The sequence below is a fragment of the Carcharhinus amblyrhynchos genome, chromosome 29 (assembly GCF_965287045.1).
Source record: "Carcharhinus amblyrhynchos chromosome 29, sCarAmb.v2.hapA, whole genome shotgun sequence".
NCBI classification, from domain to species: Eukaryota; Metazoa; Chordata; class Chondrichthyes; order Carcharhiniformes; family Carcharhinidae; genus Carcharhinus; species Carcharhinus amblyrhynchos.
In genome coordinates, this window is record NC_137352.1 from 1,436,008 (window position 1) to 1,456,815 (window position 20,808).

Sequence of the window (20,808 nt, forward strand, 5' to 3'; positions counted from 1 at the left end):
GGCACTCCCTCAGCACTGACCCTCTGACAGTGCGGCACTCCCTCAGCACTGACCCTATGACTGTGCGGCGCTCCCTCAGCACTGACCCTCTGACAGTGCGGCACTCCCTCAGCACTGACCCTATGACTGTGCGGCGCTCCCTCAGCACTGACCCTCTGACAGTGCGGCGCTCCCTCAGCACTGACCCTCTGACAGTGTGGCACTCCCTCAGCACTGACGCTCTGACAGTGCGGCACTCCCTCAGCACTGACCCTCTGACAGTGCGGCACTCCCTCAGCACTGACCCTATGACTGTGCGGCGCTCCCTCAGCACTGACCCTCTGACAGTGCGGCGCTCCCTCAGCACTGACCCTCTGACAGTGCAGCACTCCCTCAGCACTGACCCTCTGACAGTGCGGCACTCCCTCAGCACTGACCCTCTGACAGTGCGGCACTCCCTCAGCACTGACCCTCTGACAGTGCGGCATTCCCTCTGCATAGGTTGCATCATTCTGGAGATTTGTGTCTGAGGTGCTTTGTGAGTGGGCGTGCCAACACTCCATCTCGTCTCTCATGTGGGATACTGGATGAAATGCTGAGGTTTGACCAAGTTTCAGATCAGAAAGGAGAGAAACTCCTTATTTCTGTTTTCTGGGAGAATCTGCCAACATTCTCTAATCTGCAGCCCATGGCACTGTTTATATTTTTGTGTGACATTGTTAATTTAGAATTTGGCCTGTAATCAGGTCAATGCTTTATGTCTATACAGTGGGGCTGCTGGAATGGCAGGGCTGTGAAGGAACTGAACATATGATCTCTTTGCAAAGTACTGAACAAGTTCCATTGAGCAGAACTCCCTTCTGCTTGGGTGCCTGTGTTTATCTCAGATTTTGTGCAAGATCCCAAGGTCATGTATTCCCAAAGGTTATTCCTACAATTACTACACTTCAGAATCCATCTAATTACCCTTCCTCCAGCTGAGGTCAGAACTAGGTGCAACTGTGATCCTCACATGGTGCAATAGCCTATCCAGGCTTCCTGTTTAAATCTTCGGGTGAGGTACAAACTGTGGCAGCAAATCAGGCACGTTTTAATTATTTGTATTTATGTGATCTCTGGTTTCAGATATATTTTTGTCGTTAATTCTATTGTCATTCTCATTCATTAAACATGAAACTAAACTGAACTGGCAAGAGACCGGGGGCAAAGGTGCTAAAAACTGCGATCTAAGCTGCGGGCGAGAGGACAAATGATGAACCCTGCTTTGCCAAGGGTTCATTTCTAATCCCTCGCATTCCTTGTGATCAAATTCCCTGAACGTATTGCAAGGAGAAGTTCGAGAATTCTGGCAGGTTTCCTTAAAGTAAACATATTTCAAAGTTATCACAGCCATAGAGGAATGGGATAAGATGGGATTGTTTCCTGCTGATGCAGATGGTTAGGATGGGATTTGATTGAGGCATTCAAACTAACCAGAGTAAATAAAGAGAGACTGTGCCGTAGGAGGGTCAGGAACCAAATGGACACAGAATTAAGGTGATTAACAAAGGAATCAGAAGAAGCTGGAAAAGAGTTGTTATTACTCAGTTGTGATCTGATAAACACTGCCTGAAAGACGGTGACAGAGATTCAATGATATCTTTCAAAAGGGAAATCGAATCACTATTTGAAAAGGAAAAGTTTGTTTTACTGTAAGGGAAGGGCAGACGGGGTGGGAAATATTGGATAGCTGCTTCAGAGCTTGTACAGGCCTAACTGGTCAAATACTCATTACCGGTCTGGATGGGTGCAGCTCCAATAATACTCAAGAAACTCAAAACCATCCAGGACAAAGCAGCCTACTGATCAACAACCTGTTCACAAACCATCGCTCCTTCCAGCACTGACATACAGTGACAGCCATGTGCATCATCTACAAGATGAACTGCAGTCACTCACCAAACCCCATGACCACTACCATCTAGAAGGACAGGACAGCAGATACCTGGAAAGGTCACCACCCTGGCAGTGGTTCAAGTAGGCAGCTCACAATTACTTTCCCAAGGGCAACTGGGGGTGGGCAATAAATGCTGGCCTGTCCAGCACCACCCACATTCCTTGAATGAATGAAAAAAAGAACGTTTTTCTCTGGTGCTGAGTGATTTCATGGTTCCCTGCCTTGCTGGATTCTGCTTTCTGCCAATCGGAATAGTAAATGCACTGATGTAGGACTCCAGCAAGTTGCTTGCCACAGGAAGTGCTGCCACTACTAGTCCAGTAAAGTATAGATCACTGATTGGAGCTTACTTATTCTTCTCAGCTTTTCCTCGCCTCTTTGAAGGAACTGATTCTTGCTGGGGTACAGTTATACATCAAAGTTACATGGAAAGAGACTATTCAATTATCCAATGCATGTTGGCATTTACAAGCTAGCAGTTGTAATTGTGCTTTCCCCACCCTGTTCTCACATCCATTCATCTCCTTCCCTCTAATCTCATCTCTGATGTTGATACAGTTTCTGCCTCAGCCACTAATTCTGGGAGTGAATCCGCAGCATCACAACACTCTCCATGAAGATATGTCTCCCCTATTCAAACTCTATTCAATCAAATCTACAAGTCCTGTTCTAGATCCTTCAACTAGTGAAAACAATCTCCTCCCAGCCCCCTCATCTCATTGGAAATACTTCTTTTACATTGTTTTTATTTGTACAGAGCAGAATATGCTATAACAGCCAGAATTTTCTCACCGTTCCCGCAGCAGAATCTTCTGGTCCTGGCGACACCAAAACCCCGTTAACAGAGGCAGGATCTTGCCAATGGTGGGCCACCTTCACCACCACAAAGTACTCCCCCAGGGATGCGGAAAATCCTACCCAGTGCAATTTTTCCAATCTTTCTATTTGTATTTCTGTATATCCGGCGGTATCTTGGGTTTTAGGGGAAAACTCGATGCTGGTTGGAGTCATACCTGGCACAAAGGAAGATGGTTGAGATGGTTGGAGGTCAGTTGTCTCAGCTTCAGGACATCACTACAGGAGTCCCTCAGTGTCGTGTCCTAGGCCCAATAATCTTCAGCTACTTCATCAATAACCTTCCTTCCAACATAAGGACAGAAATGGGGATGTTCATTGATGATTGCACAATGCACAGCACCATTCGCAACTCCTCAGCTAGTGAAGCATCCCATGTACAAGATTATGAGGGGCATGGACAGGTTGGATAGGGAGCAGCTGTAGCCATTGGTTGAAGGTTCAGTGACATGGGAACACAAGTTCAAGGTAAGAGATAGAAGGTTTAGAAGGATGTGAGGAAAAACCTTTTTACTCAAAGTGTGCTGAAAGTCTGGAATGCTCTGCCTGGAAGGGTGGTGGAGGCGGGATGCCTCACATCCTTTAATAACTATCTGGATGAGTATTTGGCATGCCACAGCATTCAAGGCTATGGGCCAAGAGCTGGCAAGTGGGATTAGCTAAGTGAGTTAGGTGTTTCCCACGTATTAGTGTAGACTCAAAGGGCCAAACAGCCTCTTCTGCACTGAGATGTCCAAATGCAGCAATATCCAGGCTTGGGCTGACAAATGGCAAGTAACATTCATGTTGCGCAACTGCCAGGCAATAACCATTTCCAACAAGATGGCCTTACCATTGCTGAATCCCCCACTACCATCTTGGGGGTTACCATTGATCAGAAACAGAACTGGACTAACCATATAAATACTGTGGCTATAACACCAGGTCAGAGTCTGGGAATCCTGTGTATTCCAGGTGAGGCTTCACCAGCACTTTAAACGGTTGCCACAAAACCTACCTGTTTGCAATAAAGGTCAAAATTCCATTTTCCTTTTTACCTGTTGTGGGACCTGCCTGCTAGCTTTTTGTGATTCACGTACAAGAACACCTAGATCCCTCTGTACTTCACTCATCTGCAGCGCCTCTCCATGTAGATAATCACTGTTTTAATTCCTCCTACTGAAATATATGAACTCACACTTAAATAAGAGCATAAGAAATAGGAGCAGGAGTAGGCCATCTAGCCCTTCGAGCCTGCCCCGCCATTCAATAAGATCACGGCTGATCTGACATGGATCAGTTCCACTTTCCTGCTTTCTCCCAATAACCCTTAATTCCCTTGCCTACCAAAAACCTATCTACCCGTGACTTAAATATATTTAGCGAGGTAGCCTCCACCACTTCAACGGGCAGAGAATTCTAGAGATTCGCCACCCTTTGAGTGAAGAAGTTCCTCCTCAACTCTGTTCTAAACTGCCCCCCACTTATCTTGAGGCTGTGCCCTCTAGTCCTGCTGTCCTTTCTGAGCGGGAAGAACCTCTCTACCTCTATCCTATCCATCCCTTTCATCATCTTATACGTCTCAATAAGATCCCCTCTCACCCTTCTAAACTCTAACGAGTACAAGCCCAGTCTATTCAGCCTCTCTTCATAGCTCAACCCCTCAACTCCAGTATCAGCCTAGTGAACCTCCTCTGCACTCCCTCCAAGGCCAAAATATCCTTGCGCAAGTGCGGAGACCAAAACTGCACACAGTATTCCAGCTGCGGCCTCACCAGTGCCCTGTACAGTTGCAGCAAGACCTCCCTACTTTTATATTCAATCCCCCTCACTATGATGGCCAGCATCCCATTCGCCTTCCTGACCACCTGCTGCACCTGCAGGCTGGGTTTTTGCGACTCATGCACAAGGACCCCCCAGGTCCCTCTGCACCGTAGCATGCTGCAGCTTTTTGCCCTGTAAGTAGTAGTCCTTCCTACTATTATTCCTACCAAAGTGGATAACCTCACACTTGCCAACATTGTGTTCCATCTGCCAGGTCCTCGCTCAGCCTATCTAGATCCCTCTGCAGACCTTCTACACCGTCCGCACAATTTGCTGTTCCACTTATCTTTGTGTCATCAGCAAATTTTGACACCATACACTCGGCTCCCTCCTCCAGATCATCTATATAAATGGTAAATAGCTGAGGCCCCAGCACCGATCCCTGCGGCACTCCACTAGTCACCATCCGCCAATCCAAATAGCACCCATTGACCCCCACTCTCTGCCTCCTATTTGACAGCCAATCCTCTATCCACGCTAACATCTTACCCCCAACTCCATGCCCCCTAACCTTCTGTAACAACCTTTTGTGAAGCACCTTATCAAACGCCTTCTGAAAATCGAGAAACACCGCATCCACCGATTCCCCTCTAACCACCGCACTAGACACATCTTCATAGAATTCCAATAAATTCGTCAGACACGACTTCCCCTTAACGAAACCGTGCTGCGTCTGCTCTATCAAACAATTCCTCTCAAGATGCCTCGCTATTTCTTCTTTGATGATGGATTCAAGCATTTTTCCTACAACAGACGTTAAACTAACCGGCCTATAATTCCCTGCCTTTTGCCTGCTAGCCTTTTTAAACAGCGGCGTAACATTAGCCGTTTTTCAATCTTCCGGCACTTCCCTGGAATCCAGCGAAGTTTGGAAAATAATCACTAAGGCATCCACTATCACCTCCGCCATTTCCTTCAGAACCCTTGGATGCACACTTCCCCACATTGAACTCCATTTGCCAGGTTTTCATCTCCCAATCTATTATATCCCATTACAGAATTAAAATATCCTCATCACAACATGTTCTTCCACCTATCTTCATATAATTTGGAAACCTTACATTCTGTTGAATTCCCCAGGTCATCAATTGAATAATCAACAATTGCGGGCCAAGATCTGATCCCTGTGCTGCTCCACTAGTTACATCTTTCCACTCTGAAGAGGACCCGTTTATTCAAACTCTCTGTTTTCTATGTGATGGCCAGTTTTCAATCCATGCTAACACGCTTGCACTTATTCCATGGGCTTTTACTTTATGCATCAGCCTCTTATGTGACACATTGTCAAATGCCTTTTGGAAGTCATTGAATCATAGAATCCCTACAGTGGAGAAGGAGGCCATTTGGTGCATTACACCTTCCCTGACTCTCGACTCATCTTTCCCAGGCCCTATCCCCACAAGGCCACATTGTTACCCCACTAATCCCCTAATCTCCAGCTATTTGGACACAAAGGGGCAATTTAGCATGGCCACTTGACCTAACCCGCACATCTTTGGACAGTGGGAGGAAAGTGGAGCACCTGGAGAAAACCTACGCAGACATGGGGAGAACATGCAAATTCCACTCAGACTGTCACCCGAGGCCAGAATTGAAGCCAGGTCCCTGACACTGTGAGGCAGTAGTGCAAACCACTGTGTCACCATGCCACCCTATCTAAATACACTACATCCACAGATTGCTCTCGCTCTACTCTCCTTCTTACATCCTCAAAGAATTCGAGCAAACTTGTCAAACGTGATTTATCTTTCATAAAACCATGTTGACAAGGTTTGATTATATTCAGCTTTCCTAAATGATTAACTATTTCTTCTTTAATTATTGACTCCAGCATCTTGCCAATAATAAATGTTAAATTAACTGGCCGATAGTTCCCTGCCTTCTGCCTTTCTCCCTATTTGAACAAGGGAGTGACATTGGCAGTTTTCCAACCTTCTGCTACCCTTCCGGAATTTAGTGAGTTACGAAAAATTTCAACCAAAGTATCCACTACCTCTATTAAAAGCATTGTGTGGAGTTCATTTGGTCTTGGTGACTTGTCACCCTTAGCCACTTAAGGGAAAGAAAGTGAGTCCAATCTGTATAATCCACACATTTTTAGTCCAGTCGTATAGACGTGTATCTGTCTGGTAGCCTGCATGGAGATTTTCAGCTCTCTCTGTCCAGGAAGCAGTGAGTATGGATCTGTCAATCAGCCTCTTCAGGGAATTGAGAAGGTGAATATTAGATACAGCAGAGGGAGAGTGTGTGGGATGGAGATTTACAGCTTTTGGGGAATGAGAGCATGAACAGAGTGGATAATCAGAGGCTTTTTCACAGGGTGGAAGAGTCAATTACTGGAGGGCATAAGTTTAAGAAGATGCAAGGGGCAATGTTTAAAAGAGATGTAGAAGGCAAGTTTTTTACACAGAGGGTGGTGGGTGCCTGGAACTCACTGTCAGGGAGGTAGTGGAAGCAGATACAATAGTGACTTTTAAGGGGCATCTTGACAAATACATGAATAGGATGGAAATAGAGGGATATGGTCCCCAGAAGGGTAGGGGTCTTTAGTTCAATCAAGCAGCATGGTTGGTGCAGGCTTCAAGGGCCGAAAGGCCTGTTCCTGTGATGTAATTTTCTTTGTTCTTTGAAGTCACCTCCTGACTCCCAAAGCCTGTCCACTATCTATAAGGCACAAGTCAGGAGTATGATGGAATAGTCCCCACTTGCCTGGATGAGCGCAGCTCCAACAACATTCCAGAAGCTCAACACCCATCAGAACAGAGCAAGCTGCTTGATTGGCATCTCATCCACATGCACCTCATTCATTCCCTCCACTGCTGGTGCACAGCGACAGCCATGTGTGCAATAACTCACCAAGGCTCCTTTGGGCAGCACCTTCCAAACCCAACAATACCTGGGTCACCACCATGTCATCCTTCCAAGTCACTCACCATCCTGACTTGGAAATATATCACTGTTTCTTCACTGTCACTGGGTCAAAATCCGGGATCTCTGTCCCTAACAGCACTGTGGGTGTACCTACACCACACGGGATTGCAGCAATTCAAGAAGGCAGCTCACCACCACCTCCTTGAGGGCAGCTAGGGATGGCCAATAAATACTGGCCTAGCGACCAATGCCTACAACCCATGAATGAATATTTTAAAATCTCAGTATGTATTGTCCTTTGTTTGCCTACAACCAATAGTGACCACCTTTGTAAAGTAACCCGATGGTGGTGAGTGCATTTCAAAGTCTGAGGACAAGGAAGCTGCAATGTAGAAACTTTATTTTGTGCTATTACTCTCACTTTCCCTCTCTCCCTATTTTTTTTCCCCTTTGTCTCTCTTGTTCCCCTTTCTCTTCATCCTCTGTGTATCTCACCACTCCTACCTGTCACTAGCTCTTCTCTTTTTCTCTTTCATCCCTCTCTGGTTCACATTATCCTTGTCTCTCAACCAGCATCACATTTGGTGGCACGGTGCTTAGCAGTATTGCCTCACAGTGCCAGGGACCTGGGTCCAATTCTTGGCTTGGGTCACTGTCTGCTTGGAGTTTGCACATTCTCCCAGTGTCTGCATGGGTTTCCTCCAGGTGCTCCAGTTTCCTCCCACAGTCCAAAAGACATGCAGGTTAGGTCCATTGGCTAAATTCTCTCTCTCTGTACCTGAACAGGCACCGGACTATGGCGACTAGGGGATTTTCACAGTAACTTCATTGCTATGTTAATGTAAGCCTACTGATATCTAATAAATAAACTTTATAAAAATCTGGGCATTATCACATTTTAGTTTGTGGAGTTTGCTGTGTACCTATTGCCTGCTGTATTTCCTACATTACATTAGTGACTATGTACAAAGAAGTCCCAAGATCATGGAAGGTGCTATATAAATGCACATTTTTTTTCTTTTTTTTTCTGTTCACCTTTCTCTTGTCTCCCTCCCACCGCTTCTACCTCTCTCACCCTCTCCTCATCCCTCTCTCCTTTCACTCTCTCACACCTCCTGTATCTTTCCTCTGCCCCTATCTCTCTCTGCTCCTGTTTAGCCCTCACTCCCTTTCTGTCCCCCTTGTCCACATGCCTCCTTTAGCAGATTTGTTCCCTGCAGGCTGCCCTTGTGCGCTTGTTCCTTATGCAAAGCACTTGATCCTGTGCTTCTGTGATTCATTGCTGTAATCAGTCACCTGCCCCTGTGTTCCTGCACTCATTATCTCAGCTCCATGCTAGTGACGTAAACCATTTATTCAACACGCCATCCGGTCAAAAGCAAGCCAACGTTGACCCTTGTGATTCTGGGAACAACTAGAGAGCAGGAGTGTAGCTTTCCAATGTTCAGAATTTATAGAGTTAGTTTACTGCTTCAGCTGCAAACACTTCTGAGCTGAATTAATGTGTTTCTGATTGTGTTATTGAGAGCAAAGATTGTCAGTATTTTTCTCTCTCAAAATGATCTGACTGGATGTAGAGGCTTTTTTTAATTTCCTTTGTCTTACTGTTCATCTGGCAATGGAACAAAGTCAGAGCTTAAAATACCAACTCTGCCTTACTGAATCAGAGAGTGCCTACAATGCAGAAGGAGGTCATTTGGCCCATCGAGCCTGCACTGACAACAATCCCACCCAGGCCCTGTCCCCATAACCTCATGTATCTACCCTGTTAATCCCCCTCACACTAAGAGCCTGCACATCTTTCAAACTGTGGGAAGAAACTGGAGCACCCAGAGGAACCCCAGGCAGACACGGAGAGAATGTACAGACTCCACACTGACCCAAGCCTGGATTCAAACCTGGGTGCCTGGCGTTGTGAGGCAGCAGTGCTAACTCACTGTGCCACCGAGCTGCCCACATGTCCATCCTCGGCCTGCTGCAATGCTTCAGTAAAACCTATTGCAAACTGAAGAGCAGCAATACATCATCTTCCGAATGGGCACACTTTAGCCTTCTGGATCCAACAGTGAGTTCAACAGCTATAGATAGCAAGCTTTCTCCTCCAACTTGTCCCAGCACAAAGCCCACTCTACCCCACTCCACTGGCCCCCTGTTACTTGGTCTTTAGTTTTGCTTTCACTAAGCACTGACCTTTCTTCTCCTATTCACACATTCTGCTCTCTTCCCATTCTGCCGCTGTCAGCACCTTCTTTAGTCCTTAATGCCACCATCAACACTCCCTTTGTCTTGTGTCCATGGCATCTCTGTCAACCTCTCCCTGACCTATCCCTGACCTCCTGTTCTGCTTCACCTCTTCCTCCTCCTTCTCCAGATATAAAATCCATCACATTTCTATCCCCACTGTTCTGTAGAAGAGTCATGTGGATTCAGAGTGTTAAGCCTGTTTCTCTCACAGATATTGCCAGACATGCTGAGTTTATCCAGCATTTTCTCTTATTATATAAATGGCAAAAATTTTTTAAAATATAAAAGGCCCACAAGTGCATCATCCGACTCTGCACTGGCCCAAAAGTTAGAGAATGCAGCAACGAGAGAAACTGCTCATCTTCCTATCATGTTTTACCACCAGCTACTCCCAAAGTGCTTTACAGCCAATGAAGTACTTCTGAAGTGTTCTTTCTGTCGTAAGAAGAAAGACTTGAAAAGCTTGTGTTTAGGTAGCACTTTTCATGACTGCTGGAAGCCACACTTTACAACCAATGAAGTCTTTTTTTCAAGTGTATTCACTATTGTAATAAAGGAAATTCTGTGGTTAATTTGCATTCAACAAAGTCTAACAGATAGCAAAGTGTCAATGAGCAGATAATCTGTATTTCGTGAAATTGATTGCGGGATAATTATTGGCCAAGCCATACATGATAATTCCCCTGCTCGGGTTAGAAATAGTGTCATCAGAACGTTTACATTCACCCAAGCATCCATTAAATATCTCATCCAAAAGATGGCACCTCTGACAGTGCGGTACTGACCCTCTGACAGTGCGGCACTCCCTCGGCACTGTCCCTCTGACAGTGCGGCACTCCCTCGGCACTGACCCTCTGACAGTGCGGCACTCCCTCGGCACTGACCCTCTGACAGTGCGGCACTCCCTCGGCACTGACCCTCTGACAGTGCGGCACTCCCTCGGCACTGACCCTCTGACAGTGCGGCACTCCCTCGGCACTGACCCTCTGACAGTGCGGCACTCCCTCGGCACTGACCCTCTGACAGTGCGGCACTCCCTCGGCACTGACCCTCTGACAGTGCGGCACTCCCTCGGCACTGACCCTCTGACAGTGCGGCACTCCCTCGGCACTGACCCTCTGACAGTGCGGCACTCCCTCGGCACTGTCCCTCTGACAGTGCGGCACTCCCTCGGCACTGTCCCTCTGACAGTGCGGCACTCCCTCGGCACTGTCCCTCTGACAGTGCAACACTTCCTCAGTACTGACCCTCTGACAGTGCGGCACTCCCTCAGTACTGACCCTCTGACAGTGCGGCACTCCCTCAGCACTGACGCTCTGACAGTGCGGCACTCCCTCAGTACTGACCCTCTGACAGTGCAAAATTCCCTCAGTGCTGGCCCTCTGACAGTGCGGCACTCCCTCAGCACTGACCCTCTGACAGTGCGGCACTCCCTCACTACTGACCCTCTGACAGTGCGGCACTCCCTCAGTACTGACCCTCTGACAGTGTGGCACTCCCTCACTACTGACCCTCTGACAGTGCGACCCTCCCTCAGCACTGACCCTCTGACAGTGCGGCACTCCCTCACTACTGACCCTCTGACAGTGCGGCACTCCCTCAGTACTGACCCTCTGACAGTGTGGCACTCCCTCACTACTGACCCTCTGACAGTGCGGCACTCCCTCAGTACTGACCCTCTGACAGTGCTGCACTCCCTCAGTACTGACCCTCTGACAGTGCGGCACTCCCTCAGCACTGACCCTCTGACAGTGCGGCACTCCCTCAGCACTGACCCTCTGACAGTGCGGCACTCCCTCAGCACTGACCCTCTGATGACTCTCTGCCTGGTTTATGGTGTCAAACTCTTGTCGTTTGGACTCAGGGACTTAGGGGTCCCCTGGGTGCAGGTTTATTGTGCCAGGGCTGTCCTTGAAGCTCTTAGAGGACACAAACCGTAAATATCGAGAAAGCAGATTCTGCTTTGTTTGGTAACAAGGTCACAAGGCGCAATTTCTCCTCGCAGCTCATCACTTTAGACACAGACGAGAACCAGCATTTCAAATCCAGCTCCAATCATTATTTGTAGTTGATCTTAGAGGAAATTTGCTGATGTCAGACCTGTTTCTAACACTGACTGTGTCTGTTAACCTCCTGACATTCCTATCCCTCCAGCCCAGCCGTTAACCTTCCCATCCCTCACTGGCCGTGTGCTTTGTGGCTTTCTGAGTGCAGCATTCCAGCAGGAATATTATCGCAATGTGGAGAATGCATTCTGCCAGTTACCCAACTCACACTAATCAGATATTGGCTTTGCTGACATCAGCTGGAGCTCATTGCAATGCAGCATCAGAAACCTTTCATCACTTAACTTCTTGAAGAGATTAGAGGTGAGCTCTTGTTAACTATTGAGGTACCAGCAACCTGTGAGTTTAGAATTCCAAAATGGACAGGTGAGGGACATATGGGAGTGATGCTGTGGGGGTTCAGTGCAGCAGGTAGTGTGGCGGACAGTGTGATGGGCAGCGTGGTGGTCAGTGTGGCAGGCATTGCAGGGTGGGGAGGGTCAGTGTGGCAGTCAGGCAGTGTGTGGTCCCAATATCTGGCATGAGTATTTGTCAGTCACTCCTCTACAATCCCAAATGGCAGCTGGTTGTTCTCTCTGTTGAATCTCACTGAGCAATAGGCTTTTCATCCAGAGATGTGTCTGATCCTAACCAGCCTACAGTTGATGTTTGTGTGACTGTTTCGATCAGGATTCACTTGACATTGCTAATTCTGTCATGGGAGAGCAGTGTACGGCAGCGGGAGCATTTGCCAACTGATTAATGATCTGAAAGGTTGCCACAAACACTCCGTCCAAGGAGTTGGGACCATCTTTCTCCCAGCTACTGGGGAAGGAGGCTCAGGGGAGGGGTGGGTGGAAAAGTGGAGGGGGAACGGTGGGACAGGGCAGAGGTGGGGTTGAAGAACATGCCAACTGAGCCAGCATGGGAAGCTTAACTTTGTTCCTAACCTTTTAGTTGAAGGGCAGTAAACTTAGAGGCAATCACTTTTCAGGGGAGTGGCTCCTCCAGAGTTCAGCGGCTAAATCTCTCTCAGCAAATTGCTTTGGCATTTTATTTCTTTATGGGTTTAATTATAACACTTTCTTGATAGGTTTAATTATAAAATTTTTATTTATTTGATAATAGTTTGCCAGTTTGGTAATCATCAGTGTGTCAGTGGTTTATGTTGCAATGTGGGAGAGGACCTTTGAACGAACTAAAAAGCCTTACATTTAAATCCTGCCTCACTTGTGCAATAGCCACAAAAGCACAGGAATCCCTGAGTCAGGAGACTCCAGAGACTTGAGCCCATAATCCATGCAAATACTCCCAGTGCAATACCGAGGGAGTGCTACAGTGTCCAAAGTGCTATTTTTTAGATACGAAATTAAACTAAGGCCCGATTTGCCATTGAGGTGAACGTAACAGATCCTTGAACACTAGATCTTCTTTAAGCAATTCTCCCCAGTGTCCTAGCCAATTTTTGTGCCTCAAACAATATCATTAATACAGATTACCTTGCTATCTCATTGCTGTATTCGGGATCTTGCTGTGCACTAATTGGCTGCCACTTTTCTTCCATACAGCAGGTTACTGCTGGTTGTGAAAGGCACTATATAAACACAAGTTCTTTCTTTACCACTTATTTGGCAGTTAGACAAAGAAAGGACTTTGATTACAGAGCAGAGATCATCATTTTGTTCTGATGGAGAGTCGCCCAGACTTGAAACATTGGCACTGTTCTCTTTCCATTGATGCTGTTAGACCTGTTGAGATTTTCCAACATTTTCTGTTTCTGTACTCATCCTGGGTGCTTGGAGAAGGGAAATTGGTTAGCAAGTTTGTTAACTCACTGAGGATTTTCGTGAAACAAATCGAGATACGTCAATCTACAGCACAGAAACAGGCCATTTGACTCAACTGGCCTCCAAATTCATACTCCACATTAGGAATGCATTCAATCAAAGCATTCAAGAGAGCATTAAATGAATTGAAACAATGTGCAGGAGTAAAGGGGGAAAGACAGGAGAATGGCATGAAGCCATGATGCTCATTTGGACAGCTGGTGCAGACATGATGGGCCAAATGGCCTCCTTCTGCACTGTTACTATTCTGCGATAAGCCTCTCCCCACTTTCCTTCATCTGACCTACAGTATATCATTCTATTCCTTTCTCCCTCTTGTGCTTATTTAGTTTTAAACACATCCGTTCAATTCACCCCAAATAGCAAGTTCCACATTCTCACTACTCTTTGGGGAAAGAAGTTTTTCCTGAATTTCCTCTTGGATTTATCAGTGACACTTTTATATGCATAATCACGAGTTTTCATCTCTCTCACAAATGGAAACATTCTCTTGATGTATCAAAGTCTTGATTCATTTGAAAGACCAATTTGCACACAGTAAAAGCCTGTGTTTTTGTATAAATCCATAACAGAGCTTCTCACTCTTTTCTTGAGCCAGTTGAGTCTTTCCTGATGGGTATAACTGCTCAGTTCTGCTGCTCTGACATGGCTGAGATTTGAATGCTTGATATTAAAAGGTAATCTCCCCCTTTTAGAAATGTGGATTTATCGAGGTAATTGGGTGATGGAGTTTGATTTCTGTTCACATCCCTCCCCCTGCCATCATCGATGCGTTGCTATGTGGGTACAGGCTGACCAGAAAACAACGTGCATCCCAATAGGGTGAGGTCTAAAGGGCTACAAAGAAGTCAGCTCAGAGCATTATTGGCAGAGGTCAATAATCTTCATAGAATCATAGAAACCCTACAGTGCAGAAGGAAGCCATTTGGCCCATCGAGTCTGCATCAACCACAATCCCACCCAGGCCCTCTCTCCATAACCCTAGCTAGTCCCCCAATACTAAGGGAGAACTTAGCATGGTCAATCCACCTAATCTGCGCATCTTTGGACTGTGGGAGGAAACTGGAGAACCCCGTGGAAACTCGCACAGACACGGGGAGAACGTGCAGACTTCACTCAGATAGTGACCCAAGCCGGGAATCGAACCCAGGTCCCTGGTGCTGTGAGACAGCAGTGCTAACCACTGTGTCACTGTGCCACCCATCTTGGCCACAGCTTTTGTGGATTGCTGGTAGACAGGGCAGAGGTAAATGAATTTGATTCCTTTCAAACAAGATGTAAAGTAGAAATCCATAACGAGTATGTATGAATCTGTGAATCAGAACAACTGGCTTGTACTAAACAGAACAGTCTAAAGGATCACACTATGTGATTAATGATTCCATTATCTTGCTGCACTCAGCATTAGATTCTTTCAGAATGTCACCGTCAAAATATTAAAAAATCAACACCATATTGAGGGCCCTTAGCAGTTTGAAAGGAAATAATCAAAATTTCCTAAAAACAGCTCAGCATTGGAAAATAATTCCTCACCACCCCCACCATTGTGTCATCCTGATTTTTTTTTAAATTATGAGAGTTCATAAAACCAAATATAACTTGAAGATAAAGTTAAAGCGATAAGAGGATTTTGATGCCAGTACACCGTGACAGGTTTAGATCAGGTGGACAAGGAAAAGTCTTTTCCACTGGCTAATGTTACAAGGACCAGGGGAACATAGATTTTGTTTTGGACGAGATATGCAGGGGGATGTGAGGGGATTATGAGGCGAGTGGTAATGTTCCGGAACTTGTCTGCAAGGGTACATGTGGAGATGATGAATGGTTTCACAAGGAAATCAAATAGACACTTGAAGGAAATAAACTTACAGAGCTACTGTGACATTGTGGAGTAATGGGACTGACTAGATTCCTCCACAGAGAGCTAGTGTAGACTCTGGGGTAAATGGCCTCCTTCTGTGTTGTTATGACACTGATATTATCCAACAAATCTTTATTGTACTTCTCAAGAGCCTCTGATGCGAATACCAGCGTTGTGCACATTGCAGCCTAACCAAGAATTTAACATAAACTCTCAGCTTTTCAATTCTATCCATCTGGAAGTGAACCCAGAACATATTTATGGCCTTATTAGCCTGCACTGCTATTGATTTTGGTATCTTTACCCTCCTGATCCCTCTGTTTCTCTTAATCATTTAGACTTTTAATACCCGAAGAATACTGTATGACCTCACACTTATCTATATTGAAATTAATTTCCCAAGTAAATATACATTCTGCAAGTTTATCCATGTTTTCCTGTATTTTTTCACAATTTACCTCTAAACCCCCAATTTTGTTTCATCCTCAAATTTAGAATCTGTACTTCAAATTGCAAATCACATGTTTGTTCATTTATGTGGGTTCGCATGGCAACTAACCTAAACAGCACAAGCAAAGGGCAAAGGACATTCCAGACTCCACCCTGAGTCTCAGCCAGGTAAAATAGAGGATGTTCCTGGTGACCAAAAGAGAAAATGCGAGAAAATCTCAGCAGGTCTGGCAGCATCTGTAAGGAGAGAAAAGGGCTAATGTTTTGAGTCCAGATGATCCTTTGTCAAAACTGATTACTGGTGATCATTCTTGATCTCTGCCTGAACTTTTCATAGAGATTTACAGCATAAAAACAGGCCCTTTGGCCCAACTTGTTCATGCCGCCCAGCTTTTGCCACTAAGCTAGTCCCAGTTGTCCATATTTGGCCAATTTCTTACCCATGTAATTGTCTAATTGTCTTTTAAAGGACAGAATTGCACTCGCTTCTACTACTGCCTCTGGCAGCTCGTTCCAGACACTCACCACCTCTCTGATTGAAAACATTGGCCCTCTGGATCCTTTTGTATCTGTCCCCCTTCTCCTTAATCCTATGCCCTCTAATTTTAGACTCCCCTACCTTTGGAAAAGATTTTGACTATCCTATCTATGCCTCTCATTATTTTATAGACCTCCATAAGATCAACCCTAAGCCTCCTACACTCTAGGAAAAAAGTCCCTGTCCATCCAGCCTCTCCTTGTAACTCAAAGCATCAAGTCCTGGTAGCATTCTAATAAGAAAACTTTTCTGCACTGCTTCTAGTTTAATAATATCCTTTCTATAATAGGCTTACCGGAATTGTTCACAGTATTCCATGAACGGCTTACTAATGTCTTGTACAACTTCAACAAGACGTCCCAGCTCCTGTATTCAATGTTTTGACCAATGAAACCAAGCATGCTGAATGCCTCCTTCACCATTCTGTCCACCTGTGACTTCACTTTCAAGGAGCTATGAACTTGTACTCCGACATCTCTTTGTTCTGTAACTCTCCCCAGTGCCCTACCATTAACTGAGTAAGTCCTGTCCCAATTCAATCTACCAAAATACTTCACCTCAGATTTATCTAAATTAAACTCCATCTGCTATTCATCAGCCCAGTGGCCCAATTGATCAAGATCCCATTGCAATCCTCCTTCACTGTCCACCATGCCACCAATCTTGGTGTCATCTGCAGACTTACTAACCATACCTCCTAAATTCTCATCCAAATCATGAATGTTAACAACAGATAATAGTGGGCCCAGCACTGATCCCTGAGACACACCGCTGGTCACAGGTCTCCAGTTTAAAAAACAACCCTCTATAACCACCCTCTGTCTTCTGTCGTCAAGCCAATTTTGTATCGAACTGGCTACCTCACCCTGGATCCTGTGAGATTTAACCTTATGCAACAACCTACCATGCGGTACCTTGTCAAAGGCCTTGCTAAAGTCCATGTAGACAACATCAACTGCACTGCCCTCATCTACCTTTTTTACCCCTTCAAAAAACTCAATCAAATTTGTGTGACATGATTTTCCACAAAGCCATGCTGACTGTCCCTAATCAGTCCTTGCGCCTCTAAATGCCTTTAGATCCTGTCTTTCACAAAACCTTCAAACAATTTACCCACCACAGATGTGAGGCTCACTGGCCTGTAGTTCCCAGGCTTTTCCCTGCGGCCCTTTTTAAACAAAGGCGCAACGTTTGCCACCCTCCAATCTTCAGACACCTCACCTTTGGCTGTCTGTGATTCAAATATCTCTGCTAATGGACCCGCAATTTCTTCCTTAGCCTCCCATAACATCCTGGGATACATTTCATCAGATCCTGATTTGAAGGAAAATGTAACTGGTTTGATTAGTAAGTTTCTGGACTATACAAAGGTTGGTGGATTTGCGGATAGCGATGAGGATCATCAGAGGATACAGCAGGATATAGATCAGTTGGAGACTTGGGCAGAGAGATGGCAGATGGAGTTTAATCTGGACAAATGTGAGGTAATGCATTTTGGAAGGTCTGATACAGATAGCAAATATATAGTAAATGGCAGAACCCTTAAGAGTATTAATAGGCATAGGGATCTGGATGTACAGGTACACAGGTCACTGAAAGTGGTAATGCAGAGGAGAAGGTAGTTCAGAAGGCATACGGCATGCTTGCCTTCATAGGCCAGGACATTGAGTTTAAAAATTGGCAAGTCATTGGCAGCATTTACCATAGTTGTCTCTCTGACACTAAGGGGCAATTTAGCATGGCCAATATATCTAACCTGCACATCTTTGACTGTGGGAGGAAACCCATGAGGACTGGGGTTGTTTTCCTTAGAACAGAGGAGACCAGGGGGTGACCTAATCACGGTGTAAACAGGGTGGACTGAAAGATTTGGTTCCTCTAGCTGAGAGGTCAAATTCCAGGGAACATAGATTGAAAGTGATTGATAGAAGGATTAGAGGAGACAAGAAGAAAAGTTCTTATCACACGGAGGGTGGTGGGTGTCTGGAATTCACTGCCTGAAAGGATGGTTGAGGGTCAAATGCTCAATTCATTTGAAGGGTTCCTGGATCTGTATTTGAAGCGCTGGAATCTGCTAAACTACAGAGCAGGTGTTGGAAAATGGGATGAAAATGAGGGGCTAGTTTCTGCTTTTTTGGCCATTGCAGAAACAATGGGCTGAATGGCCTTTTTCTGCACAGTAACTTTCCTATGGTTCCAGTGATTACAACTTATCAGTGGTTGGTTAAGTTTACAGTTGGTGGTTAAGGTTAGAGTTGATGGTTAAGATTAAAGTTGGTGGTTAAGGTTAGAATTAGTAGTTGGAGTTGGTATTTAAACTTCAATTTATTTTATTGACGCCTCACGGTTTTATTTGCTGAAGAAGCAGTTTAATTTCTATTTGATTGTTTGAATGTTAATGCTGGTTCAGTGCTGGCCAGTGCTTGGTTGAGGTCCTGGGTGAGTTTGTTCTGGAGCAGAGAGAGTTAAAGAGAAGCTATAACTCCACCTCTCCTGTCACACTGGCTGTTCCTGCGGAGTTTATATAAAGCTGCCCCACAGAGCTGCCTTCTCACAGCCGCTCTCGCTTCTCCTCTGGCTAAACCTGGTGTTGTCAGACTTTTTACTCTGTCTGCTTGGCCATGCCCAGTATGAGGCAGTCTTACACAGTGACTGTGACCGAGGAGCCGGTCCTCAGCCTCTTTAACAAGGAGCTCCGCAGGAAGAGTGCCAATGTTTCTGGCTCCATGCTGGTCTCCACCTTCGTGGGATTGCTCATTAACCAGGCTAAGGTAAGGATGGTGAGTGTAGCTGAGCCCGGCTGGAACATCCAGCAGACTCAGGAGGGATGTATATGTATATGTGTGTGTGTCTGTCTGTCTGTGTGTTTTAGTCCCGAATAACCCAGCTCTCACTCACTGTGGAGGCTGGGAGAGGGGGAGCAGGCGAGGGCTTTCTGCAAAGCTTTTTTTTGGATTTGAAATGTTGAGTAATATACAGATTTTTTAAAAATCACATCCTGAACTCAATCTTGAGGCAGTAGATCAAATGGGATGAATTTAATCTAATCCTAAAGCACAGGAGGCCGTTCAGCCTACTGTACCTGTGCAAGCTCTTTGACAGAGCTATTCATAAATCCCTCCTCTTTTCACACAGCCCCACAAATTTCTATTTAATTAATTATTTATCTGATTCCTTTATTGGTTACTTACCTGTTTGTGCCCTCTCCCTAGTCTAGTCTGGTAAAGGAGACCTGATCTAAATTTCATGCAATCATCTTCATTTCCCAAAAGGAACCAAGCTGCCCACTCACTGTCAGTTCATCCATAAAGGCTGTGGAAATTTGGTGCCCGTGAAACTAATTCTCCAACATCACTCCTCCACCCACAGGAGAGAGAGAAACGGTTCCTAAAAGGTGCAGCGAGGTGGGAGTGAAATTGTTCCATTTGCCCATAAGCTTGTTGTCCCAGAGCAGTGGACTTCACTGGGATGGATCCACTGCCTTTACCATCATGTGTTCACACTGATAGTAGCAACTGGTCAAATCTGCTGGGAATCATTGAACTCTGTGGACAGGGAGATCTGTGTAAAAACACTAATACTGCTGAGATTTTCCAGTATTATTTGTTTTGGTTGTCTCACTCATTGGTCTCAGTGAATCTGGGCTGCACCTAAACAGAAAATGATGGAAAATCTCAGCAGGTCTGACAGCATCTGTGGGGAGAAAATAGAACCAACGTTTTGAGTCTAGATGACACTTTGACAGAGCTGGACTGTACTTACCAGCAGGAGATCTGTAGGCTAACACCAGCCCAATAGTGGACTTTGCCGATACAACCATGGCTATTGGAAAACCAAATTAGTAGTGACTTAGATAAATGATTAACCTAAGATTACACCATTAATAGTCTAGTGCAGGAAGACTGTTATATTGGTATTTCTATCTAGATTTAAAGTGGCCTTTTTTTTAACTACTCTCCCCTTTCCCTTATCCTCTGCTCCATCTTTGGTCACCTATTTTCCTCTCTTTCTCTCCTATTCTGTAAACAATAGTTTCATCTCCTCTCTGTCACATGTTCTCAGTATAGTCCCTGATCTTTGTCTTCTCTCTCTCTGCATCTTTTTGTGTGAAGTTCAGAATTTCAAGGGTGTCAGTATTGTTTTGGGAATGTGGGAGTTTCAAAGCCCCAGTCTCTCTAATACCAGCCTCCTGTTTAAACAAGGAACCTTCATCCCAGGTGTCTGCTCCTGATCCGAGATTCCACTTCGATACTGTGCCATAAAATACAGAATTAACACAATAACTGTACTTTCACAGAGGTTGGTATCAACCTGGGATGGTTTTAACCCATTTTGGGACAGATATTCCCCGTCCTCCTTTCTCACTGAAATGCTCCCAA

The 20,808-nt window shown here is 45.5% G+C and overlaps 1 protein-coding gene across 5 annotated transcripts in view; it reads left to right on the top strand.

Moving 5' to 3' along the window:
- The window catches only part of usp2a (ubiquitin specific peptidase 2a), a 115,315-nt gene that overhangs the window by 73,204 nt on the left and 21,303 nt on the right, over window positions 1-20,808 (top strand). Inside the window, exon 1 of one of the 5 annotated variants that reach the window (XM_080214830.1) lies at window positions 18,998-19,200. The exons of the other annotated variants lie outside the window; for them this stretch is intronic. Coding sequence (XP_080070956.1) covers window positions 19,051-19,200 — 150 coding nt within the window. The 5' untranslated portion in view covers window positions 18,998-19,050. Of the gene's footprint in view, window positions 1-18,997; window positions 19,201-20,808 lie in introns of those variants that run through there. 5 annotated transcript variants of the gene reach the window in all.